This window comes from Lygodium microphyllum, chromosome 3 (genome assembly GCF_053477565.2).
Source record: "Lygodium microphyllum isolate KBCC chromosome 3, Lygodium_microphyllum_v1.1.10, whole genome shotgun sequence".
Lineage (NCBI taxonomy): Eukaryota > Viridiplantae > Streptophyta > Polypodiopsida > Schizaeales > Lygodiaceae > Lygodium > Lygodium microphyllum.
The window spans coordinates 162,453,383-162,481,110 of NC_141137.1; the positions used below are offsets into that span (position 1 = coordinate 162,453,383).

Here is a 27,728-nt window from a genome sequence, read left to right on the forward strand (position 1 = left end):
CTGTCACCCAGCTTCTACAGGCTGTCACCAAGCTGTCCAGCTTGCGTTTGGCAATTTTCCCTCCCCTACAAGCTATCCTACTTGCGTTTTTAGTCTTTCTCTCTCCTAACTGCCATCTACATCAGATCTAGCTTCTCACTTCTGCATTTGCTGGTGTTCGACATCCAGAGGCTGCCTTGCTGCGATTCCGGATCCATTCAGAGTACGACTCGCTCTCCAGCTCATTACCTTTGTCCTAATCCTTAGGATACAGGAGTTCGAGGTTCAATATTCATTCACTGCATTGTGTTTGTTGCATGAGCATTGTATATTCAGCAAGTATATCACTTCAATTATTATCTGTGTTTATTGTCTCTGAGTTACCCTAATCGTAATTGAGTTCTTTTATCAGTGTGTGCTTTGTCGTACGATTGTTATTTATGCTTCTGTATCAAAGTATTTCTTTACATGGTATCAGAGCTTGGTACTCTCTGAGAAACCTAGGCCTTTGATCTGAAAGCTCTCCGCAAGAAGCAAGAACAACAGTAGGCTCAAATGACTTTGAACACATCAACACCAATTCACCCTCCAAAACAACCTATACCAAGAACTGATCCAAAGTGGGCAAAACAGCTTGCTCCACAAAGTTCCGACATGGTGGAAGACACTTCTTACAACACGGAAGAAAGGCTATACAAGCTTTCCACTAAAGAATATCATGTGATCATGGACTTTAGACGAAAGAAGATTGAGAAGCTCAATCGAAGAATTGCCCTTCAGGAGAAGCTACTCAATGAAGGTATGCATGAATTTCTCTCTTCAGATCTTGCCCATAAATCTGATGATATTGCACGGTCGTTGAGACCTCCCTTAGGGATGGGCCCCCTGTTGGAGAAAGAGATCCGGAGTATGTTCCATTCTTTCATCCTCTTCCGACCACTCCGGTGCAAGGTACTTTAGATTCCTCTTTTGTTCCTTCGTCTTTTACCTCTTCTGTTTTGCAATATACTGGTAGAAATCATCAGGAAGATAGAGTACAATCCGTTGACTATGGAAAAGGTTCTCTTGAGGACCAATTCTTGTATGTTAACACACGTCGTGGGGATTATAAGAAAAAGCCAGATACCTCTTCTTCTACCCTTCCTTCTTTTCAGTTTACTTCTCAAAATCAGAATGAATTTGGTGTTTCTATTTCTACATTGCATGGTGCATCATCATCATCATCATTTCCTTTTCAAGTATTAAATGGTAAAAATGAGCAAAATGCATTTGCACCTTTCACATCACAAATTCAAAACCCACCCATCCCACCACATTCTTTCGCTGCTTCCCCACTTTCCTTTACACCATTTACATTCCCCTATCAAACATCTCATTTGCACATCACACTGCACTGGGGGGTTAAGGAAACATAAGCACCGCCTTTAGGACCTCATCTTTTCCTCCATCAGGTGGAGTTCCACCTACTTCTCACACACTTTCGGGATCATTGCAGCCTGGGTACCCCCCCCCCAATCTCTCCCAAGTGTGGATCAATCGGTACCACAACTTGCTTCTATAGCATTATCTAGTGGACCTTCTGGTCATGTTGTTGTGCCCCAATCAAGCTTTGGACAAGGCTTTCATGTCCCAATGCCTCTACCTCCATCGGCACCTTATGGAGACATTCATGTTCCAGTGCCTCCACATCAATCGATACTCATTGGACGCTCCCAGCCTATTTTTACCTACCCACCTTTTCCCCCTCATTTTCCTATCAAACACAACCACCACCATCATCTTACCCTCCACCTCCATCTTATCCCACTTTCCCAACACCTCATGGTTCCACCTCATCTTCTGCCAAGCATGCTTTCAATGATAAGACTCGTTTCAACATGTCAAACTTTACCACTTGGTCGAGCTTGATGAGACATGTCCTTGACTCCCAGAACCTATGGGATCTTGTGCAGCGGTTGGAACCCCAACCCGATCCCGTACTTGTTCCATACGAGGTTGTCCACTCGTGGAAGGCTAACAATACCTCCGCTATTGTTGAGCTAATGCAGGGCTTATTGCCTGAGTTTCATTCTCAACATCAGCATTTTGACTTAGCGTCAAAGTGATAGGCATACTTGACTAACTGCTATGCGGCTCGCCACTCCGGATAGAACCCGTCATATAAATCTTGACCATGAGCTCCAACTTTTTAAAATCACTAGCCGAGATGACTTAAAAGTCAAGTTGACTGAGTATCGGTGACTTCTTGCCAAATTTTCCACTACATGGACTCCCAAGTCCTTTGACGATCAAGTCACATTGTTTCTGAATAAACTCCCATGGAAATACTTCAACCTTGTGGAAGGTATGGTTTCAAAGCCTACCATGCCTACTTTCTATGAATTTGAGTGTCAGCTATTGCATTACTCACGGTTGTTCGATCAATTTCATACGAACTCTTCCTAAGAGGGGGCTCTTATTGCTCATTCTCAGAAGGGGCAACAAAGGGAAGGGCAAATAAAATCAAACCTCCACTCAAAATCAAAAACAAAATCAATCCCAGGAATCCCAAGGAAACTCCCAATCACAACTCAAACAAGAGTGGCAGAATATACCTAAAAAGAATAGATATTATCAACATTATCAAAAGGTTGGTCATTTTCACAACGAGTGTCACTCAAAGGCCAGAGACACAGCACCCAAATCTAAGTCTCAGACCCCCGCCTCTCAGTCGACGGGCAACCTCCAATAAGGGAGATAGGGTGATGGCAAGGGGCAGTTTAAAGATCAGACTCGTACTGTCACCGCTCAGCCATCTCAATCGACAACAACTCCAGAGGGATTGTCTGACTGGTCTGTAGAGGCCCACATTGTCTCCATAGAGACATCAAATGCGAGTCTCATCCACGTCTGTGAGTTGTCTCCCGACGAGGTTACCGCAGAGGCCCACTTGTCACTGCCGAGCACTTTAGCTCCTGTTTGGATTGTGAACAGTGGAGCTACACATCATATGGCTTCTATAGCGGACATTTTCCGTTCCCATCTCAATCGACAACTCCAGATGGATTGTCTGACTGGTCTATAGAGGCCCACATCGTCTCCATAGAGACATCAAATGCGAGTCTCGTCCACGTATGTGAGTTGCCTCCCGATGAGGTTACCGCAAAGGCCCACTCATCACTGCTGAGCACTTTAGCTCCTGTTTGGATTGTGGACAATGGAGCTACACATCATATGACTCCTATAGCGAACATTTTTTGTTCCCAAGCCCCTACAGCCACGCGGGTTCACGTAGGAAACAACTCCTCGGTCAAGATTCAGGCTCAAGGCAGCATCAGTTTTGCCACTGACAAGGGTCAATCTGGCTTCACTGTGGACAATGTATACCATGTCCCCTAGCTTGGGGTGAACTTGTTATCTATTCAACAGCTTTGCCAGTTGGGGCAAGCAGTTTTCTTTACAACGACCACAGTCGAGATCCTTGACTCTCAAATTGATTTAGTTATTGCTCGCGGTGAAGAATAGCCTAATGGCCTTTACCACATGACACACTTTCTAACCGAGCCGACAGCCGAGGACTCCGTGTTTCATAGATTCCAGGCATTAGCCACATCTTGGAAGCCTACAAACAATGAGCATCTTTGGCACTTTTGCTTAGGGCATCTTGGTTATGACTCTCTTTATGAGTTATCCCGCTGTCAGCTAGTTCAGGGTCTTCCCCGCCTAAAACTAGCTCGAGATGTATATAAAGCTTGTCAGCTCGGAAAGCAGCACCGTACCCCATCCCTCATCAATCCACACATCGTACTGAGGAGCCTCTTAGATTGATTCATGTTGATCTTTGCGGACCAACATCCACTACCGCCTTGAATGGCACGCTATACTTTTTTTTTATAGTGGATGATCATTCTAGATACATATGGGTGTACTTCCTCAAGCATACGTCCGATGCTTTTACCTATTTTTCTGCTTGGGTGCTTTTGGTTCATAACCAGACCGGTCATCGTGTTGGTTACATGAGGAGTGATAGTGGTCGTGAGTTTATCTCCCACAAGTTTTCTAAGTTTCTACTTAAGCATGGCATCTCTCGCCAACTCTCCTCTACTAACTTGCCCTCTCAGAATACAGTTGTAGAGCGCAAGAACCAGACAGTCATGGAAATGACACGCTCTATGTTGTTCGCAGTAGTAGAGCTTCTTGAGTGCCTTTGGGTCGAGGCTCTTAATACTTCGATGTACATCCTCAACCGATGTGGCTCTTCTTCAAAAGACCCCGTATGAAGCATTTTTTGGCTCTCGACCTATCATTTCCCACTTCAGAGTCTTTGAGTGTCATTCTAGGGGATGTATTTTTGTGTCACAGTAGAAATACACACTTCAACTAGTGGAACAACACACTTCGGATCAAACACGTCCAGTGGCTACGCCTTTGGATCCTACTGTGCACTTATCGAAGAATACCCTACGACAGCCCTTCGATGCACATACCTATCGCTCTATTGTAGGAAAACTTCTTTGGTTAATTCACACTAGGCCAGATTTAGCTTACTCAGTTAGCATACTCAATCAGTATTTCACATCACCTAGGATATCACATTGGATTGCATGCCTTCGTGTGTTGCATTATTTAGGGTCTACTTATTCTTATGGCCTGACATATGGTTCTGGTTTATGTTTGCATGGATACACTGATTCTGATTGGATAGGTGTGTTAGCAGAGTATTTGTCAGCTCATGTGTGAGTCTGAGCTTGATCTGAGCTGGGCATTTTTATTAGGTATTTTAGGTATTTTTCTGGTGTGGCATTTTATGCCATTGGGGCATTTTATGCACCAGTCGGTCAGCTTTAATGCTGTCCGACCAGCATTATTGCTCCCCACTTTTTCAGCCTATTTATACTCAGTGGCTCCTCCTCAGTTAGTCACTTCATCTTCACCATCTGCAGACTCTGTGGAGAGAGGAGCCAGTGCCAGTGCCCACGCAGCCAGTGACTCACTGTTGTATGCGACTGTCTCGTGTTCAGATATATGGATTCCATTTCCCGTGCATACATCTGAGTTCTCATCTGTATCGTGTTCTTTCTTTTCTCTTTTTGTCTTGTGTTTCAGCAGTTTATTTCAGCACATGTTTATGCTTCCACCGCTGCTCCACTTCTGACATGGTATCAGTTTTCAGGATGTGTGTTTCTGTTGTGTTTTATTGCTGATTTCAGGACTGTTTTTATCCCTGCTGATCCGACGACTGTTGTCACAGCCAGGCGACCTGTTTTAGGGCTGTTTTCAGCCTGCGTTTTTTGCAGTTTTGCCCTCGCCTGCTGCCTCTGCACCCTCTGCTGCCTACGCACCCTCTGCTGCCTGCGTTTTTCATCTGCAGCTGCTGGCGACAGTTTTCTACCTGTTTTTCTCCAGTTTACAGCCTGCGTTTTGCTGATTCAGCATCTCTCGTGGCTGGGTGACTGTTACTTCAGGCCGTTTTCTCTTTTTTTGGCAGTTTTTGACTGATTTTTTAACTTTCTGCAGCAGATTTTGTCTTCTATTGATCAGATTTTGGGTTATATTGCATGTGAACTCTCATTTTCTACAGTCTGTGCTTGTGTTTTGGCTGTGTTTCCTCTCTCAATTCCATCTCTTCTCTACTTCTCTTCTTATCCTCTCCATATGGCTCCTCCGTGCACTTCCACTGATGATAAGTTACATGGACCTGATTATCTCACATGGAGTGCTGTCATGAGAGCTTGGTTTGTGCAGAAGCGGTTATGGTACATCGTCTGTGGAGCTATTCCTCGACCTCTCCGTCCTTTTCTTCTTCCTGAAGATTTTGATGAGGATAGCCATGCGACATCCTTGAGATTACAGGGGCGGCTTCTGGCACATTATGGAGATGAGGCTTATGTAGCTTCAGAGAGGGGTGACGGGAAGAAGAAGTCGAAGGCCCAGTGTTACCACTGTGGCAAGAAGGGACATTTGCGGAAGGACTGCAAGAAGTTAGCGGCTTCCAGGAAGAAGGAGCAGAAGACGAAGCGGGATGCTGGCTCTACCGATGAGTCCTCTCCTTCATCAGATTCCGACTCTGATCCTCCGGCCAAGGTGAAGTCCAAGGCGTGGAAGGGATCCTCTTCTTTGGATCGCGGGAAGGGCTTGGTTGCCCCTTCCTCGGCTGCTTTCTAGTGGTGGTGATGAGGTCATCCCTCACGACTCTCTTGTGCCAGAGAGGGAGTGTGAGCGGGTGTTCAGATGGGGCAGCCACACCTCATCTATACTTTTATACAGGTGCACAGGTTCCAGAAAGGGACGTCCCTGACGCATCGACTTCAGTCTGGCGGAATCAAATCCTGGAGCTGGGATTGACATCCAGGTTCATGCTGAGCTGGTTATTTGACAGAGAGCGGGAGGCTTTCGTCTGGAGCTCACATGAGGGGACACTTTGGCGGTCTGGCCAAAGGCGGGGAATCCATGGTCACCTATGTTCAGAGGCATTTTTGACAGGATGGTCTTGTATGCTACTGCGAGACATTAGTGATGGACACAGAGATATGCTATGATCTTCTCTATTTTCAGGTGTTTGGTACGATCGACATCGACATCAGGTTCTCTCCGAGGCACCTTGGTGGTGGCTTGATCACCCACTGCTTGGGTATCCATGGTTCTACTTGGTGGTTCTATGTTGTATAGTTTCTGATCCCTTTTCATTGTACTATTGTCTTGTATCAGATCCCCCATGATCTGAGAGAGGGTGTTAGCAGAGTATTTGTCAGCTCATGTGTGAGTCTGAGCTTGATCTGGGCTGGGCATTTTTATTAGGTATTTTAGGTATTTTTCTGGTGTGGCATTTTATGCCATTGGGGCATTTTATGCACCAGTCGGTCAGCTTTAATGCTGTCCGACCAGCATTATTGCTCCCCACTTTTTCAGCCTATTTATACTCAGTGGCTCCTCCTCAGTCAGTCACTTCATCTTCACCATCTGCAGACTCTGTGGAGAGAGGAGCCAGTGCCAGTGCCCACGCAGCCAGTGACTCACTGTTGTATGCGACTGTCTCGTGTTCAAATATATGGATTCCATTTCCCGTGCATACATCTGAGTTCTCATCTGTATCGTGTTCTTTCTTTTCTCTTTTTGTCTTGTGTTTCAGCAGTTTATTTCACCACATGTTTATGCTTCCACCGCTGCTCCACTTCTGACAAGGTGATCCCCAACACCCGGCGTTCTCATGGTGGCTACCTCTTTACCTTGGGCACGGCTCCCATTTCTTGGTCAACCGTAAACAGGAGACGATGGCGATTTCCACGGCCGAGGCTGAGTACCGGGCTCTCTTCGATAGCATCACCAAGACCATCTATCTGAGGAGTTTACTGGCAACCCTTCATTTCCCATGCGACTCTCCCACTGTTGTCTACTACGACAACCAGAGTGCCATTGCCCTTGCGGACAATCCGATCATTATACCACGAACGCGGCATGTGGAAGTCCACTTCCATTTTTCCAAAGAGCAGGTTGAGCTATGCACTATCCACCTAAAGTTTGTGCCCACATCCGACAATTTTGCAAATATTTTGACCAAAGCGGTTAACCTGCCGGTTCTTCCGTACCTGTTACCCAAGATCGATTTAGGTACACCCTTCCCTACTTCTTCAGCTTGACAGGGAGAGAGTGCTTCCCTCTTGCTTTCCCTTCTAGTTTGAGAGGGGACGGCTCCTACTCTTGATAGTGATAGTGATGAAACTAACACTTTTTAGACATTCATTCATTTATTGTATTATGGACATTTGTAACTTCATCCGCACTGTCAGGATGATATGTCCAAGTGGCACCGTTGCATTGCATCTTGCATGAGCATGACATCTTGCATCACCCTTTACATTACCCCATGCATTGGCATTCTGTTCATGTAAACATGCATCTGTGCGCATTTATCCCTTTTCGATCTTTTGGAGTGGTCAACTCTAGATCCATCATATTCATGGCATTACTTATGGCAGTCTCCAAGGTAGTTTTTTCTTAGCGTGCCTGATTGCTTCACATATTTGCTATATCCACAGCCATTTTTTTTCTTCACCGACACCTAATAATGATAGGGATAGTATGCTTGTTTTGTGAAGCTCTTGGGTCTGACCATCCTTTATCATTCTCATGTTTGGGGTACAGATACTCAATAGGATAAAAACTGATTTGAACCCCCACTAAATGCTACATCTATCAAATTTCCCAAAAAAACAAAAAACAAACAAACAAACAAAAGTCCATAGCTGATTCCATCCGCCTTTGTAGGGCTTGGTAGGCCACTGGACAGCCGATATGCACTCTTTGTCCGATGCCTTGTCTTCACTGGGGTGATCACTTGGGCTCCCTTGGTAAGATTACTATCACCTCTGTAGTCTTAGTAGGCCACTGGGTAGCCGACCCACACGCTTTGTTCGATGCTCTGGTTGCTTTGGGGTGGGACGCCTTGAGGTAAAAGATCTTTCTCGGGGCACCGTTGTTGGGCCTGAGAGGGGGTATTGAGCTAAAAATGTATTAGCTTTACTTAAACAGCCTCAAAACTTGCTTAATTAATGAAGAAACCTAATTTATTTAAAAGAAACGCAATCCTAGAGAGTTTATGTGTCCCATAAGCACCACCCACTTGGGAGGACCCAAACTTTCTATAAATACATATGTTGCCCTCCATTCAGTCAACAATCTCGTTTTTGCAGATTTCCAGTGTTTCAGCTTGGTGTTTCAGCTTGCTGTCCACACCCCGTTCGCAGAGTATATCTCAGCCGAAGCTATCCATTGATGCTTACATCAATTGGCGCCTGATTTCCAGCCCTCTTCTCGCAGTTTGGAGCTGATTCCAGCCAAACGATTGCTGTCCCTGCACAAACCTGCTGCCGTACTACCTGCCAAGTCATCTGCAGCCTGCATTTGGCAGTTTTCTCTCTCCTCCAGCTGTCGCCCTGCTTCTTCAAGCTGTCACCAAGCTGTCCAGCCTGCATTTGGCAGTTTTCTCTCTACTACAGGTTGTCCTGCCTGCGTTTTTAGTCTTTCCCTCTCCTGCAAGATGTCTTGCTTGCATTTTTAGCCTTTCTCTCTCCTGACTACCATCTGCATCACATCCAGCTTCTCACTGCTGCGTTTGCTAGTGTTCGACATCCAGAGGCTACCTTGCCGTGATTCCGGATCCGTTCAGAGTACGACACACTCTCCAACTCATTACCTGTTACATTATAAGGTAAATTAAGGGAAACATGCACGAGGATGACCGTCCGGGGTCTTGGGCGCCCGAACGGGGTTTAGGGGAGCCTAGAACCAAAGAGAGTCCAAGAATAGTAGGACTCACCAAGGTTTGACGGTTGGCAATCGGATCACGATGAAGGTGGCCAGCAAAGAACTAGGCAAGGCTAGGAGGTGAAACGATCGCTGGTGCTCATTTGGAATTGAACTGCTTTCCTCGGGTCTTCATCGTCTTCTTCAGAGCCTCCTGTCAAGGTCGTCGCCTGACATTGGTATCAGAGCCACACGGTTCGACGGACATGACACGTCATCTGTCAGTCGATTAAGGTCGCCCGTCATCCGTCAGTCGTCGAAGATTTCTATACGAAGTGGTAACTCGTGGTTGTGCCACGTCACGTAAGTGTGACACGTAGCAAGCAGAAGAAAGGCGTAAGGCGGAGCATGAGGCGACGGTCGACTGTTGTAGCCGTGAGGAAAAGCGTCAGAACGGTGAGACGAAATGCGTGAGGCAACTGCTGTGGGACGGACGGAAAAACGTCAGATGAATTTCATTTCTAGCATGACTGGTTCACTGCTTTAGTCCGGGAAGGCAAAATTTGTTCCTCACGGCTAGCGTCAGAACGGTGAGACGAAATGCGTGAGTGAACTGCTGTGGGACGGACAGAAAAACGTCAGATGAATTTCATTTCTAGCATGACTGGTTCACTGCTTTAGTCCGGGAAGGCAAAATTTGTTCCTTACTCTTCGGGTTTATTTACAAAACCAGCAACAGTTGCTTGCCATTAAAACCAGCAAAGTACTTTATTTTGTATGCAAATTTCTTATCTTTGCTTTCCAATTCCAGTGTATTAATGGCAGAAAAAGGGAAAGAGGGAGTAATGGAAGGTTCTAGTTCTGGGGACCACCCTATGGTAGATCCCCATGAATCAGAGATGCAATAAGAACAATGGGAAGAATTTTTTGCTACACAAGAACAATTTAATGATCTTACTGCTCGTGTACAAGCTCAGGGGGTTCAAATGGAATTTTTAACTCAAACACTCACTGAAATAAAATCTCAATTAACTTTATTGTTAGAAAGAGATAAAAATAAGATAGAAACCTCGGATGTCCTATCTTCATCGAGAGATTTAGATGTGACTATGTGCACATGGATGTACAACACAAGTGTTGTATGTCAACTTCTATGTGGCAGCCTACCTTTGGGCCACATGATTTAGTTAGAGTGCATGGATTGATAGCTGGAAAGAGAGTTAGAGTCATGATTGATGACTCTGCTACACATAATTTTATAAATTATGCACTTGTCAAAAAATTGAAACTTCCCCAACAAAAGAGTGGGCATCAATATGTTGTTCGTATGATGCAAGGTCAAGATAATAAAATATGGGATACAATGGTATCCAATTTGAAAATTGAGATTCAAGGATATAAAGATAAACTTGATTTCCAAATTATGAACATGGAAAGAGCTGATATTGCTCTAGGGAGGGAGTGGCTATGGGGATTGGAACCATCCTTAAAACGTAGTTACCATCATAATACACTGGAATTTGAAAGGGATGATAAGACTTTTGTCATTCAAGGTGAACATGAAGTATCTGATAATCCTTTGTTGTGTTCCACTAAGGTTCAGAAGCTGATAAAGAAGAAAGCTTGTGAGGTATATATGTTATGGTCTCTTTCTGTACAAAACACTTTTACTTTCTGTAATATAAAGCAACAATTTTCTTATGTTTGTGAGTTGAATGTAAATAATAAATTAAGCAGTTTGTTAGATGAATTTAAAGATGTGTTTCCTTCTGATTTACCAAGTGGCCTTCCACCAAATAGGGGTGATATAAATCACCCAATTGACACAAATAAGGATGCACACCCTATTTCTAAACCACCATATAAGTTAAGTGAAACACAGCACCAAGAAGTTGAAAGACAAATTAAAGGGTTTATACAACCCAGTAATTCACCTTGGGCTTCACCAATTTTATTAGTAAAGAAAAAAGATGGTTCTATGCGACTTTGTGTTGACTATAGAGCACTTAATAAAATAACGGTGAAGAATAAATTTCCTATGCCCAGAATGGAAGATCTTTTTGATCAATTACAAGGGGCAAAATTCTTCACAAAGATAGATTTAAGATCAGGCTATCACAAGTAAGAATTAAGGCACAAGATGTTCCCAAGACAGCATTTCGTACTAGATACGGGCATTATGATTTTTTGGTGATGCCTTTTGGCCTCACTAATGCACCAGCTACCTTTATGAAGCTGATGAATAGTGTTTTACGGCCCTATCTTGGACATTTTGTAGTAGTCTTCTTGGATGATATCTTGATCTTTAGTAAATCAAAAGAAGAACATTTGGAACACTTACAATTAGTATTCCAACTGTTAAGAACACATTCCCTTTATGCGAAGAAAACTAAATGTGAATTCTTTGCACAAGAGGTCAAATATTTGGGGCATATTATCTCGAAAGAGGGAATCAACATGGATCCAGAAAAAGTAAGGGCAATTATTGAATGGCCATCTCCAAGGAACCTGGAAGAGCTGCAGATCTTCCTAGGTTTATCTGGATTTTATCGTAGATTCATTCGAGATTATCCCAAAATAGCTGTTCCAATGACAGACCAACTTAAAGAGAAAGGAAAAAGTTTTAATTGGGAAACAGACCAAAATGAAAGTTTTCAAAAACTTAAGGTAGCTATTGCTACAGCTCCAGTACTATTAATTGTGGATCCCAATAAACCATTTGTCGTTGAAGCTGATGCGAGTGATAAGGCGATAGGCGCGGTCTTATTACAAGAAGGTCAACCAGTTGCTTTTGAAAGCAAGAAATTAGACCGTGCAAAACAGAATTATTCTGTTTATGAGAGGGAGCTATATGCAATAGTACATGCAATGAAGAAATGGAGGCACTATTTGTACGGTGCCAAACTTTTGATTTTATCGGATCATGAAAGCATTAAGTGGCTTAATGATCAACCGGATTTACACGGGCGTAAAGCCAGATGGGCCGAACTCCTCCAAGAGTTCGACTATGAGATAAGATATAGAAAAGGAAAGTATAATATAGTAGCTGATGCACTCAGCAGAATGCCCATCATTAATGAATTGAGTTTTACTCAGTTCACTTCTAACTTGCTTGAATCTTTAAAAGGGAAATGCCAGGTTGATCTGGCATATTCCAACATATGGGAAGCAATAAAAAATGGAAATCCAAATGAAAGTGCTTCTACTGAGGAAGGAATATCTAAGGATATTCAACAAGGAAATGGAGCATTAGGGGTTGCTCAAACCGGATTCAAGTGGAAGAATTTTACCATTGATAATGGTTATTTACTCTACAAGGGTAGGGTATGTGTCCCAAAAGATACAAAAATAAGGCGCCAGATACTCTTTGAGTGTCATGATACCCCTAGCGCGGGACATCCAGGAGTTAATAAGACTTATAGTCTTATTAAAAGGCAGTTCTATTAGCCTGGAATGAATAAGGACGTCCTTGACTATGTGGTCAAATGTAATAAATGCCAGGTTAATAAAGCTGAAAGATTGAAAATGGGAGGACTTCTCCATCCACTAGAGATTCCTTCGGGAAAATGGGAGAGTATCTCCATGGATTTTATTGTTGCTTTACCCAGAACACAGAGGGGGCACGACTCTGTGTGGGTGATTGTGGATAGGTTAACCAAAATGGCTAGGTTCATTCCAACTTCAACTGATGTTAAAACACCAGAATTGACTAGATTGTTCGTAGAGAACATATACCGATTGTATGGCCTTCCGGCAAATATAATTTTTGATCGGGATAGAAAATTTGATAGTCAATTTTGAAGTGCGGTATTTAGGAAGTTGGATACTTGTACTATATCACGCATATCATCCATTATGGTGTCATCATGTACATCATCATTAATTGTTGGATTGTCATCTAATGTAAGTAAAAGGCAAACTAATTGGGAAGAGTATCTACCGATAGCAGAGTTTGCATATAATAGTGCCAAGCACTTTTCCACTGGATATAGTCCATTTATGTTAATGTATGGGTTTCAGCCCAGAGCTCCTTTTGTAGTAGGACTGCATAAGGAAAAGGTTCAGGCAGCTAAGGATATTTTGGAGGAAATGAATAATATGTTAAAATTTGCTCAAGAAAATATTAAAAAAGCTCAAAATCGAGCTAGAGCACATGCAGATCCTCACCGAAGAGACATCTCCTTTAAAGAAGGAGAATTGGTCTATCTTAAAGTGCCTGAACAAACTAAAACTAAAACTATGAAAAAGGGACAATATCCAAAGCTTTCACCGAGGTATTGTGGTCCTTTCATAATACTTAAAAAGGTGGGAGAACTGGCTTACAAGCTCCAACTACTTGCTGGTAGTAAAATACATCCAGTTTTTCATGTAAGTAAATTAAGGAAGAAGCTGGGTGATTTGGATAATCTAATCTTAAATGATAACATTGAGAAGCTATTAAATGACCAATCTAATCCACATGAACCAGAAAGAATATTAAATGTTCGTAATAGACGAACAAGGAATACTATTTATCAAGAATGTTTGGTTAAGTGGAAAGATTGTTCAATAGAAAGCTCAACATGGGAGCGAGTAAGTACTTTAAAGAAAAGGTTTCCCAATTTACAGTTAGACCTTCCAAGTATCGTTTTCGAGGACGAAACCGATTCTTAAGGGGAAGGAAATGTTACATTATAAGGTAAATTAAGGGAAACATGCACGAGGATGACCGTCCGGGGTCTTGGATGCCCGAACGGGATTTACGGGAGCCTAGAACCACAGAGAGTCCAAGAATAGTAGGACTCACCAAGGTTTGACGGCTGGCAATCGGATCACGATGAAGGTGGCCAGCAAAGAACTAGGCAAGGCTGGGAGGTGAAACGATCGCTGGTGCTCATTTGGAATTGAACTGCTTTCCTCGGGTCTTCATCGTCTTCTTCAGAGCCTCCTGTCAAGGTCGTCACCTGACATTACCCCTACCCTGATCCTTGAGATACAGGAGTTCGAGGTTCAGTATTCATTCATTGCTTAGTGTGTTTGCTGCATGAGCATTGTATATTCAGCAGTTATATCACTTCAGTTATTTTCTGTGTTCATTGTCTCTGAGTTACCCTAACCCTAACTGAGTTCTTTTATCAGTCTGTGCTTTGTCGTACAATTTGAACATAATGGTTCTTTCTTCGTGGTGAGTACAGCTGATGTGTATTGTGTGCAAGTTGAATCCCAGGAGAACATTTGAACTACAATGTCACAACGGCTTAGAATTTGTCACGAAGTGTCTCAAAATGCTTGGAGAAACAACATCACTTCATTTGCACGTATGAAGGTCCATACACACAAATACGACCATTCCAAATTATGGCATCCACTCTCTACAGATTACTCACTCATAGCTGTATTAGCACAATTTCAGCCGGTCCTCAAACCTTTTTCAGCCCATTCTAAACCTCATATCAGCAATCTATGACAATTTTCATTTGCATTCTCAATATGCTACCCCACTCCAAATCCTCTTCCACCACCCATTCTAAGCCCCATATCACGATCTACGACAATTGTCATCAGCACTTTGAATACACAGCCCCACCCCCAATCCTCATCCACCACCCTGCACCACCACGCCCCCCCCCCCCCCGGCAAAAAAAGAATAAACAAACAAACACACGCCTAAAAGCAATCCCCCAAAACCAATATCTACCAAAAGAAAAGGGAAAAACAACAGAGTTGCTTACCCATAGAAGCTTCAGGTTTAGTCTATCCCTCTCCTGCCTTCTACTGTTATCCATAGCCCTTCTTTCTCCCTCCCTCATCCCAAGCACCTTCACACTGATGATCATAAATATATCCTTCTAATTGCTGAGAGAGTGGAGACAATCAGGCATGAATGGTGATTTCCTGCAGCACATTTTCAAGACTGGTCTGTTTTTCCAGATGCTTTCATCATGGAATCTCTGTCATAATAGACAAAGTACTCAAGTTCATATTTTGTTTTTTTTGTTGTAAGAAAAACAATTGATGTAGCAAACAAAAAATTGTAGTTTGCTTTCACAAACCATAGGCTTCACTAGCAGAAGACATTAATATCAAGGTGCAATCTTCTCAAAACCAGGTCCATTAGAACAATTAAGATGTTTACAGAGCTAGAAATTTGTGCCAACACCAAGAGGCATTATCTAGTAATGTCAGCAACAATCAGTCAATTCCTGTTACTTGCATCCCTCATACTCCAGAGTTCAGAGACCTATCCTTTGAAAAACTATTTTCGGTTCTTTCCTTGTACCAGACTGGAAGGGCAAGATCACAGGAAAGCTTTTTTGTTTGTTGCTTGATGATTATAGATATAGATTGTTTAAAATCTCAGAATCATTTGTTAAGCCGATCATATTCACCCAATTCATACACTAGGTTGTCTCAAAGAGAAATTACTAAGCGACATGTTACAAACTAGAGTTGGCAATTCAACCAGAAACATGCCTGATTATAAAAATGAAACTAAATTTGCATAATTTACAGCACATAAACCAAACGCAACAATAAAGTGGAAACACAAAAATCATGTTTCACATAAAGACAAAAAGGACCCTACCAGCATGATATACTAAACAAGCAACAAGAAATAAACGTACTTATCAAAACAATCTTCATTGTGTGATGCTTACTTTCTGGTTGTCTCGTTAGAGATGACATGCACAGACTGAAATCCAAGGGCATCAGCAGATCTAAAAACAGCAGCTATGTTGCCAAGGTCCACCAGACCTTCCACCACAGGACACACGGAGTATGTTCGATTTGCTATCACACTATCGATTTTCTTCCTCCTTGCATCTTGAATAAAAGGACTCAACATTTCTATGACTTCTGAACTTGTCAATGTAGAATCTCTGATTCGAAACTGGTCCAAGTAAGGAAACCATCGCACTTTCTGGTGATCATGAATGTCATGAAGGGCATGGGCAGCATTTAGTAGTCGACCCTCACGATCTACAGCCTTTGGATTGTGGTTCCCCAAACTATAGGTGATGAAATCCAAGCACACTGCATCACTTGGACTATTGTCATTGTTGGATGATTCCACTGTGTCTGAAAAAGAGACTTCACGAATATCACATAAAGAGAACAAACCTCATCAAATAAGTATCTAAACCAGACATATATACTACCTGCACTTTGTTTCAAAAAATGTCAACCACAGAAAGAAACTATCTAAAACATGTTCATCCTTGCTGCAGTTATAAGCACTTCCTACAGGCTTTTATATTGGTGGAAACCTGATCCTATGTCCATGAAACCAGCCTTCCTTGACTGAGAAGGGTGGTAGAACCCTGATTTACAACTGATCTACAGCACGCAATATCTACATAAATGAAAATATTACATTAAATTAAAATCCATTGGATTGGCACTTCCGTGATGACCTTGCATTTGCATTCCTTGCCCCATAGGTACCAATTGTTTTATTTCATTAGCATCTTTGGGAGCTTCAAATGAAGCGTTTAGAATTATCTTCGGTGCATCTTGCTGTTCCAAAGGTGTAGAAGACGTCTTCTTCTTCTTGCCTTTGCTGTCCTTCTTTGGAGCATTCAAAAATCAAGTAAATTGAGAATCCTTTGCCAATTCAGCAAAAGATTTGCTGCTGTCCTCATCCGATTCTTGAACTGGTCATCAAATTCCTCTTCACTTTGCTGGTCATCAGCCTCCTTATGCCCTCAACACCGTACATCTTGCCCAACAGCAACATTTTCAGCTTGCTGTCCATGGTCTGAGCCTTGTCCAAGGTCAGGCATTGCATTTCCTTCATTCCCATGTGAATATTCATACTGAAAGGCATCATCATCACTTGAATCCATCTCACTGTATGAAGACATATTGCTGTAATTTCTCAGCTGAGAGTAAAAATCAGCACTAGCACAAAGCTTTGGCTTGCAATCGGGTGCCTCAAGACCACAAAATCAAGGGATTGAGTGGTATCCCGGCAAATGGAACCATGTAACCAGCCTTCCTTCCGTGGATGGGTGGTAAATCCCTGATTACAACATAATTACAACAGCAAACAATTAATGCAAATCTAAAAATACAAATTTACCAACTAATCTTGGACAATGCATATCCAATTGGTCCCAAAATTAATGCCCCTTTCGGTATTTCCTTAGGTTTATTGAAGAAAAAGTTGATTTACAATGGGATTCTCCCAATCCCTTTCGGTATTCCAACTCCCCTTGCTGTGATGAATCACTAGCAAGTCTCTAATCCTATTTGCCCCTTGATTTGGGCAATCAATTCGCCTTCACCCGCTTTGATGGAGATGGAAAATGCCCCCAAATTCAATTATTTGTTGGTCCCTCCACTTGAATAGGCTAAAAACAGCTTTGGCCCTGTTGAATCCAAGTCTTGGAGCTTCCAATTTCAGACACACTTCCCGAGGCTATTGCTAAACCCTAATTTCTGCTACAGATTAGGGTTTACAGCAAAGAAATCTGAAATTTCTCAACCTCCACGGATCCAAATGCTGAGATCTTCAGAGCAAGGCTGTGAAATGGCTAGGAGATGAGAGGGAAAGCTGTAGAGAGAGAAAATTCAGAGTTTTGTCACAAAGAATGACTGAAAATCGGTCAAATGCAGTTGTTGCCTTCCCATAACAGCTTGTAGATGAAAAGAACTGAAGAAAATCAGTCATTTACTGCTGCTACCCTGTCTCAATAGCCTGTAGATGCTATCTCCTATTATTGATTGGTCTTCTCCTCCCCTTGGCATCCTCAAAAGGTCCTCCAATGACTGCAAATCGAACCAACAGCCTCTCCTCACTCTCTCTTGTAAGTTGAATTTATTAAAATGCCTCTCTCCAATCTCTAAAGACGTTTTTCAGTCTTGCATGGGCATTTTTTACAAGTGACAGCCTTCCCGAATGGTTTTTTCAGCATTTTCTGTAGTTAAATATTAATTTTCAGTCTTTAAATACTGAAAATTAATCTAATAATTATTTTGGTGCCTTGAAAAATAATCTGACTGGCCAATAGTTAAATTGGCTAGGCAACTTCCATTCCCGAGTGTCTCTGCGCCATCTTTGACCATTAGATCGACATTAGGTACCATTAAACACCACGTCTCTAATGTCACCAACTGACACTTATGGCCAAATGGATGATCTAGGCCAACAATTGGCACCAGATACCACCAAGTACCTATACGGCATACCTTATAGCAACTTTTGCCTTTGACATCCCATGATTTCTTCGGGTCTCAGGCTCGTAAATTTACTTTAATCCCAGTTGCACCTCACATGTGCAACATTTACTTAATCATGTGATTAAAAATTAATCCACATGCTAAATGAGGTTTTAAAAATACATGTCCTCATGGCATACTGACACTAGAGAAGTGGCGTTTAATGGTACGTAACGTCAATTTGATGGTCAAAGTTAGCGCAAAGGCACTCGAAAATGAAAGTTGCCTATCCAATTTAATTAATGGTCTATCAGACTATTTTTTGGGGCACCGAAATATTAGATTAATTTTCACTATTTAAAGACTGAAAATTAATATTTAATTGTGAATAATGCTAAAAAAACCATTTAGGTAGGCTACCACTTATCAAAAATGCCCACACAAGACTAGAAAACGTCTTTAGAGATTGGAGAGAGGCATTTTTAGTGCATTTGGCCTACAAGAGAGAGAGAGAGAGAGAGAGAGAGAAGATGTTGGTGGTCTAATCTGCAACCATTGGAGAACCTTCTGAGGCAGTCAAGGGCAAGAGAGGACCAATCAACAACAAGTGACAGCATCTACAAGCTGTTGAGGCAGGGAAGCAACAATAAATGACTGATTTTCTTCAATTCTTCGCGAAGAAAGTCTGGATTTTCTTTCTTCTCAACATTCTCTCTCATCTCCCAACATTTCTAGAACCTTGCTCTAAAGATTACAGCACTGAGATCACCAGAGACTGAGAAATTTTAGATTTCTCTACTATAATGTCAAAAGTGGACGCAGTGATGGAAGGGTGTGAAAAACTAGATGAGGTTTACCTACCCCATCTCACCACCCTCTCACACTCCCTCTCTTGCACTAGAGAGTTGTGAGGGATGATCCCATCACTTGTACTAGCAACCTAGAAGGGAGGTCCTTGCAGCCATCACCGGGGCCACATAGATGGAGTCTAAACCTAGACCTGGAGAAGAGGAGGACTCACTAGCAGAGTCGTCAACTTTGTGTACTTACTCCTGTCATAAAGCTACTAATGTCCTATAGTCCATCCGGAGGTATCCCTTCTAGCCACAATGAGAATTTTTCTACAACCGTATGGCACCTCTTTGAAACCGAAACCTCTGAAGTACCAAGAGATAGCACCCTCACAGAAACCTGAAACCTGAACACAGCAAGTCCCCAACATAACACTTGTAGATGAAGAAATAATGTCGACATCCAGAGGTTTCTTGCCACAATGAGACTTCTTCTGTGGCCATATGGCACCTCTCTGAAACTGAAACCTTTGAAGTACCGAGAGATAGCACCCTCATAGAAATCTGAAAGCTGAACACAGCAAGACCCCAACATAATACTTGTAGATGAAGAAATAATATCGGCATGCTGACCATCAGGAAGAGATGCCAGAGGCACCTCTCTAAAACTGAAACCTCTGAAGTACCAAGCGATAGCCCCCTCATAGAAACCTGAAAGCTGAACACATCAAGTCTCCAACATAACACTTGTAGATGAAGAAATAATGTCGGCATGTTGACCATCAAGAAGAGATGCCAGAGGAGCCATGAGGAGGGAGATACAGAGAAGATGAAGAAAGGTAAGGAATCTTCAGGGAGAAAAATATGCCAAAAATACAAACTCACAAGGATTGCACTAGTTTCAAGCATAAAAGAAAGCACATAGAGAAAAGAGATCAACAATAACCAAAGTCTAATGATGAGAACACGACAACCAAATGCACATGAACCCTCTCTAAAGCTGAGCAGCGTACCACAAAGTGAAAAGATGGACCAAAAATAATTAGAACCGACCAGAAAATGCTATCGCCCCCAGCCCTGCACAAGAGCAAACGGCCAAAACGCAAGCATTGATCAGTAAAATGCAGGCAATAAACACCAAAAACCAGATTTGGAAGGGTCAATACCAAGTCTCCAGCCCTAAATCAGGCCCAAAAAGCTGAAAACGAAAATGGTAGTCTACAAAACGTTGAGAAGACAAGCCGAAAATGATCAAAAGATGGTTGCCCAAGCTGTAAATCAGTCGCAGCAGTCAGAACAGGTTCAATTAGCAGACAAAAAGTCAAAACTCAGATCTTAAACACTATAAAACAACAACAAGAATAATGATCCTACAATTTGATACCATGTCAGAAGTAGATGCAGTGACGAAAGCGTGGAAAACTGCTGTAATAGATTGTTGTACACAAGAGACAAAGAAAAGAGAGAGAAACACTATAAAAGAAAAAAACAATGCACAAGGAACTCAAAAGCAAAGAGATACTTGGAAAATGGAATCCATATACCAAGATATGAGACAGTACAGAACCAATGTGAGCCATCGGCTGTGAAGGCACCTGCTTCTCTCCCTCCACCAGAACCAATCAAGTAACGAATGATCAATGAATGTGGAGGAGAAGCCTAAATAAATAGGCAAAAATAATGCCATAAATCATATCAGGTCGGTCAGCAATAACTACTAAAATGACCATCATCAAATGCCAAGAAAAATGCCTAAACAATCAGGATAATATATTGGTGCCCTAGCCCACTGACATGCACAAACTCAGTCATGAACCAACATATCTGCTAACATGTAAACCCTAATCTGCAACAAAAATTAGGATTTAGCAGCAGCTTCGAGAAGCATGCCAAAAATTGGAAGCTCCAAGACTTGGATTCAAGAGGACTGAAGCTGTTTTTAGTCAAATTAAAGTGGAGAGACTAGCAAATCAATGAATTTGAGGCATTTTCCATCTCCATCAAAGCAAGTGAAGTCCAATTGACTGCCTGAATCAAGCGCCAAATCAGATTGTGGTCATTTTGGACAGCAAGGGGAGTCGAAATAGCGAGAGGGATTGGGAAAATCCCATTGTACATCAACTTCTTCTTCATTTAAGTTAAAGATATACCAAAAGGGGCATTAATTTTGGGGCCAACAGGGTGTCCATTGTCCAAGATTGTAAGTTAATTTGCATTTCTCAATTTTGCAATAAATGTTGTTGTTGACTAGGTTGTAATCAGGGAATTACCACCCATCCACCGAAGAATGACTGGTTTCATGGTTCCATTGTCGAGAAACCACTCAATCCCTCGATTTGGTGCATCTCTAAGGCACCTAATTGCAAGCCAAAGCTTTGTGCTAGTGCTGATTTTTACTCTTAGTTGAGAAATCACAGCAATATGTCTTCATACAGTGAGATGGACTCAAGTAGTGATGATGCCTCTCAGTATGAACATTCACATGGGAATGAAGGAAATGCAATGTCTGACCTTGGACAAGGCTCAGACCATCGACAACAAGCTGAAAATGTTTGATGACCAATTCAAGAATCAAATGAGAACAACAACAAATCTCTTTGCTGAATTGGCAAAGGATCCTCAATTTACCCAATTTTTGAATGCTCCGAAGAAGGACAACAAAGGCAAGAAAAAGCAAACGTCTTCTCCACCTTCAGGCGGGCAAGGTGCAGCAAAGATAATGCGCCAGACCCTTCATTTGAAGTTTCCAAAGATGCTAATGAAAAAAAACAATCGGTACCTACGAAGCAAGGAATGCAAATGCAAGGCCATCATGGAAGTGCCAATCCAATGGATTTTGGACAGCCAGGCATGCATGATATGATGGGGCAGCCTGGATATTTTGGTGGAAGCACAATTTTTCATGCTATGGTTGGACAGAAACTAAATATGGAAATGTATGGCACAAATTCCTATGGTATACAAGAACCAATGCATGGTGTGCAAGGCCCAATGTATTACCCCCAAATGCTTATAGGGTTCAAGGAATGAACGCTAGTTATGCAAATGCTCCGTTTGGCATCAGTTTTGATATAAATTTAGCAAATGCACCCTTTTTGCAATAGCCAGTGTATGACAACGTAACACCCAAAGGAGCAAGAAAAGACTATGAGAAGGGTAGAAAAGCAGTGAAGTTTGAGTCCTTCAATGGTGCACAAGATAGGCTGAAAGCTTTGACTTTCATTCAGCACTTTTATGCAGCCTATTCAAGGGGAAACTTCACTAAGTCCTCGAAGATTCGAAAGGCAGCCACTTTCTTGAAAGGGAATGCATTACAATGGTGGTCCACTCTTTTAATGCAAGGTAGAGCACCGTCAACGTGGGTACAATTCAAGCAAGAAGTTTTGGGTTGTTGCCTATTACTTCTTATCGCCCCATACCCCTTCATAAGCAAGTGAAAAAATATATTTGTGGGCTGCCCAAAGGAATCAGTGATTTTTGCATTAAATCCACCGTGTCTAGCATATCTCAGCTCATAGAGACTGCTGCTATAGCCGATGCTTTGCTGCATGGAAAGGATTCAGGCTTCCTAGAGAGTAGGGAGAAACCGAATAAAAAGTTGTTTAAGGCTAACAAAAGGGGCAGATCTGAAAAGAGGCCAAAACAACAAAGAAAGGGCTCGAAAACATTGGCATAACATAAGGAATTGATACTACAAATAAATGTTTTATTTGTGAACAGAAGGGTCACATTGCAAGGGACTGTTCCAATAGCCAGTAAGTTGGAAAATCAGAAAATCGAGCAAATTCTAAAAGAAAGAAGTTCAAAACATCAGTGGGATTGGTACCCAATGTTGTTAGTGATCAGCCCAATGATAATGCTATTGAGTTGTGCCAAAAATGGGGCAAAGTTAGAAATTAGCATGCATTGATTTTCTTTGATAATGATGCACGAGCCAACTTCATCTCTGTTGAAATGGCAACCCGTCTAGGCATCAGAGAGGATGAGATGGGACCCATGGGAAAAGTTGAAATAGCATGTAAAGGCCATGTAGAGCCCGTCACACCACTCATCGAAAAGCTTTGATTGCATATACGAGGATATGTGAACAACGAGGAGTTCTTCATTACTCTGCTTGAGGGTTGTGATATATTGCTTGGTATGTCATGGTGTCACCATATGTATGCAGAGATTAACTCTCATGCAAAAAAGATCACTATTCAACATAAAAGAAAGGCACTCCCACTTGATGTAAAGTTGAAAGGTGAATTTGTCCCTATTGTATCTACAGCCACCATTTCTAAAGTAATGAAAAATCATCTTTTAGCGTACTTGGTTTTTGTTGGGGATAAAGGCGCCTCCGCCTAGCCGCCCGTGTATTACTACACTTTACTACACTGACAGTACCCGCCACTGCACACTGCACGTGGTGGGCGCCTGTCACAGTCACTTTTTCTTTATTCTTTTACTGACTGTTTGAATAAAGGAAAGCCCGGCCACACATTGTGGTTGTTGGAGTTCCCACTTTGAGTTTCTCTCTCTCTCTTGCTCTTGCTTTCCATCCGCCATAGCTCTCACCGCCAAGGTCCTTCCTCCTGGGTTCTACTTCCCTTTCAACTGGTATCAGAACAAAGGTATTAGAGCTTGCCTGGCATTCTCTTCAGCCCGGATTTAAAAAGCTTCAACTCGAGCTTCAATGGCAATCATGGCACCTTCATTGGCAGGTATGTTTTGATCTCCCGCCTCCTCCCCAATCTTCCGACCTTCATTCGGCACCTTGCACGGCTGCATCAGAGCCCCCTAATCATTGCCAAGTGCTCAATAGCACTACTGAAGACCCCCTAGCCCCCAGGAGCAGCCAGCACAAAATGTGGCGCATCTTTAGGGGGCTGGGCTGATCTCCTCTTGGCATTTCCAGCTCCTTCCTCGGCTTCCCGACACTGTTTGCAACCTTCCCGATCATCTTCGGACTCCCCGGCATTGGTTCTTGGCTCCTGGCGATCGATACAAGTGCTTCCACCTTCAGCCATTGTTGTATACACAGTCCCAGGACTGTCAAAAATAGGGCAGCACTCGACATTTAATGTTTGATGCTTCTTGGCATTGCCCGTCTGATGCCTATTGATGCCCGGTGATGCCCGAATGTTATGGGATGCTATGTCTATGCTTTGGGACTGATTTGGAGCAGATTTAGGCACTGATTGAGCTTCATTTGACAGTGAATATGCTGCTGTAATACAGTGGGCTGAAGCTCATTTACTTGGCGTATGCTTTGGTTCTTAGATACAGGGTGCTTACTGGAGATTTGAATGATCATACCAATGTATTTGGAGATTGTTAAATGCTTCTTTCTCGTTCCGGAATGCTTTTGAGCTTGGATTAGGCTCTGTCTTGGTCGTCATTCACTAGCATTGGGATTGAGTTGGCATGCTTTGGACCGGTTTATGCCTCTTGTCACTGCTTGATATTTAGGCTTTTTGCATTTATGCTTTGGTCAGATATGAATGCCACTTGGTTTACCCATGCTTAACAGTCATTTGAAGCTTCATCTTTGGATGTATTTGAGCATTTTGGACCTACTGGGCATTACATTTGGTTGTCAATTACATGCTATTTGAATGCTTTCAAGCTTATGCTTTACGGGTCTGAGATAGCTGGGATTTATGCTCCGGATGTACCCTACTAGGATTTGGAATGTATGATGCTATGTACTCGATGTATTTGAGCGTTGCTTGCTCTATTTGCATCTGACTTAACTTCTAGTGGGAGCTTCTTGGCATATTCGGATGTACACAGAGTTTTACTTACACTTGAGCTTGAGCTTGTGGGACAATTACATGCATTTGCTCTCTTGAGAGCTTTATGTCTGCAGTTAGTCTGTAGTGGGCTGATTTAATACGCCTATTGGGGCAAGCACCTATCTCTGTCACAGGTTTGTCAATTTTGTATGCATCTTGGATGGTTATGCATTGAGCTTCTTGCTCTATCAGTTGTGCTTGTGCTTGGTCTCTTCTCTTACCCCGAGATCCATTACATGCATGACTTCTAGACCTATGAGATGTCTCTTGCATGACAGATCCTTGGTTTGACAGTTCTTAGTACCTTCTTGCCCCTTGACACTCACTATTGGATGTATCTTGCTACCTAGCCATTGCAGTGACATTTGTATCAGTGATTGCTTCACTTCGGGATAGTTTTACATACTGCTGTAATTTATTCTAGCAAGCTAAAATCTGCAGATTTTAAGCACTCGTATGAGGGTAATACTTACTATTTGATGTTCTCTTAGTCATATTTGGTGGACAGGTGGTTCTCTAGGTGATATCCACTCTTTCAACCAGTTTTAGCAATGGTTTTAGTGCATTTTCTGCTAATTACAGCAACCTGCAATTTTGCTTTTTTGCTTTGATTTGGGACAGTATGGCTGGTCATCTGAAAGACACAGCCCTCTTTAACATTGCCAAGTTGGATAGTACCAACTATGGGTATTGAAAGTCCCAGATATGGCAGGTTTTGATGCAGAAGTTGCAGATTAAACCCTTGCGTTTCAAGGGTATTAAACTCGAGGATATGGATGATGATGTTTGGATGGAAGTTGATGAGCTATGCAAGTCTACCATTATCTTGTCACTCTCAGAAGAGGTCCATCATAATGTTGTTGAAGATGAGAATCAGAGTGCATGGGATTTATGGGAGAAGATTCAGGAGCTTTATGCGCAGTAGAGTCCTGCGTCACAGATGTATTGGCTGAAGGAGTTAATGGACCTTCGCATGAAGGAGGGGACATCCCTATCATCTCATTTCAGTCACTTTCATGCTATCATGAAGAATCTGTTGTCACAAGGTATTGAGTTCAAAGATAACTTGCACCCGTTGTTTCTGCTTGGCACCTTGCCTGAATCATGGGATATCTTCCGTACTGCCATATGCATAAACAAGCTTGATGGGCTGAAAATCAAAGATGTTAAGAGTGCTTTATTGACTGAGGAAATCAACAGGAGAAACAATGATACTTCCCGCTCTTCACATGCATTGACTGTTAGAGGTGGCAGACATGGCAAGCATAATAATGATCATAAGAACAATGACTCTCAGAAGTCCAAGTCAAAGTCACGTGGCCGCAGTAAGTCCAATGGACGGAAGTCTGATCTCACCTGTCATTATTGTGGAAAAGCAGGACATATTAGGCCGCAGTGCCATAAGATATGCGATGATAAGCGCAAGGAAAAGGGAAAAGAGAAAGTGCTGGAAAAGTCTTCTAAGCGCAGTATTGTACCTGCAAAGTCCAATGTGAAGATAGAAGAGGTTAATGTCATGCAAGCCACTGATTCAGATGAGGATTACATACTTGCAACTTCTTCATGCGATGCATCACAGGCTTCTGAGCCACATTCTATGTATGCGCAGTGTTGGCTTTTGGATTCGGGTGCGTCATTTCATGTGACCCCCTGTAGAGATTGGTTTCACACCTATCGTACCATCTCTGGTTCTGTGCGTGGTGATGACAGGTCTCTTGACATTGTGGGCATTGGAGATGTTAGGCTGCAGTTTCCTTCTGGCAGTTCTTTTGTTTTACATGATGTACGCCATGTACCTGCGTTGACTCGTAGCCTATGTCAACTGGATAGCTTGATGATGCAGGGTATTTTGTGTCTTTTGGAGACTCTGCATGGAAGATTACTTGTGACAAGCTTGTGCTTGCAAGAGGTGCCAAGTCTGGCAGCCTCTATCCCTTACTTGTATCTGGAGCTACCTTGGATCATGTTTTGTCTGTGGGTTCTATCCCCCATGTATCCCTTTGGCATGCTCGTTTGGGGCATATGTTCCTTAAAGGAATGAAAATGCTCCATGCTTTGCAGTATCTTCCACCTTTTGACTTTTCGCATTTTGATTCTTGTGATCATTGTTTGTATGGCAAGCAAACTAGGAATACACAAAAATTCTGGTAAGAAACGCATGGGTGAGCCCTTGGCTCTTGTGCACTCAGATATATGTGGGCCCATGCCCTGTCAGTCATTAGGTGGGGCAAAGTATTTCGTTACTTTCATAGATGATTACTCATGTAAGGTTTAGGCTTATCCCATAAAGAGAAAATCCGATGTCTTAGACACATTTCAGCATTGGCTTGCATTAACAGAGAACCAGTCTCGGAATAGGCTGAAATGCCTAAGGTCAGATAATGGGGATGAGTATGTATCACGTGCTTTTGAGCAATTTTGTGATAAGCGGGGTATTAAGCGTTAGTTGACCGCCCCTTACACCCCTCCCCAGAATGGTATGGCTGAACGCATGAATAAGACCATTCAGGAAAGGGTCCGTAGCATACTTAGCCAGGTTGGCTTGCCGCAGCACTTTTGGACTGAGGCAGTTACTACTGCAATGCATCTCATTAACAGGTCATCTAGCAGTAGCATTGATTTTCAAATTGCAGAGGAGGTATGAGCAAGCAAGCCCCCCTCTTATGATCATTTGCGTGTCTTTGGATGTGAGGCATTTTGCCATGTGCCCAAGGACAAACACAATAAGCTGGATCCTAAAAGTATCAAATGCATTTTCATGGCTATGGAGATGCAGGAGAGATGTATTACTGTCTATGGGATCCGCAGGTGCGGAAAG

At 42.6% G+C, this 27,728-nt stretch overlaps 1 protein-coding gene across 2 annotated transcripts in view; it reads right to left on the reverse strand.

Annotated features, from left to right (window-relative positions):
* LOC148039103 (tRNA/rRNA methyltransferase (SpoU) family protein) overlaps window positions 1-27,728 on the reverse strand; it is a 50,355-nt gene that overhangs the window by 11,135 nt on the left and 11,492 nt on the right. For both annotated transcript variants that reach the window (XM_087674989.1, XM_087674988.1), the window contains exon 2: window positions 15,840-16,260. In XM_087674989.1, the coding sequence (XP_087531115.1) occupies window positions 15,840-16,260 (421 nt within the window). The remainder of the gene's footprint in view (window positions 1-15,839; window positions 16,261-27,728) is intronic.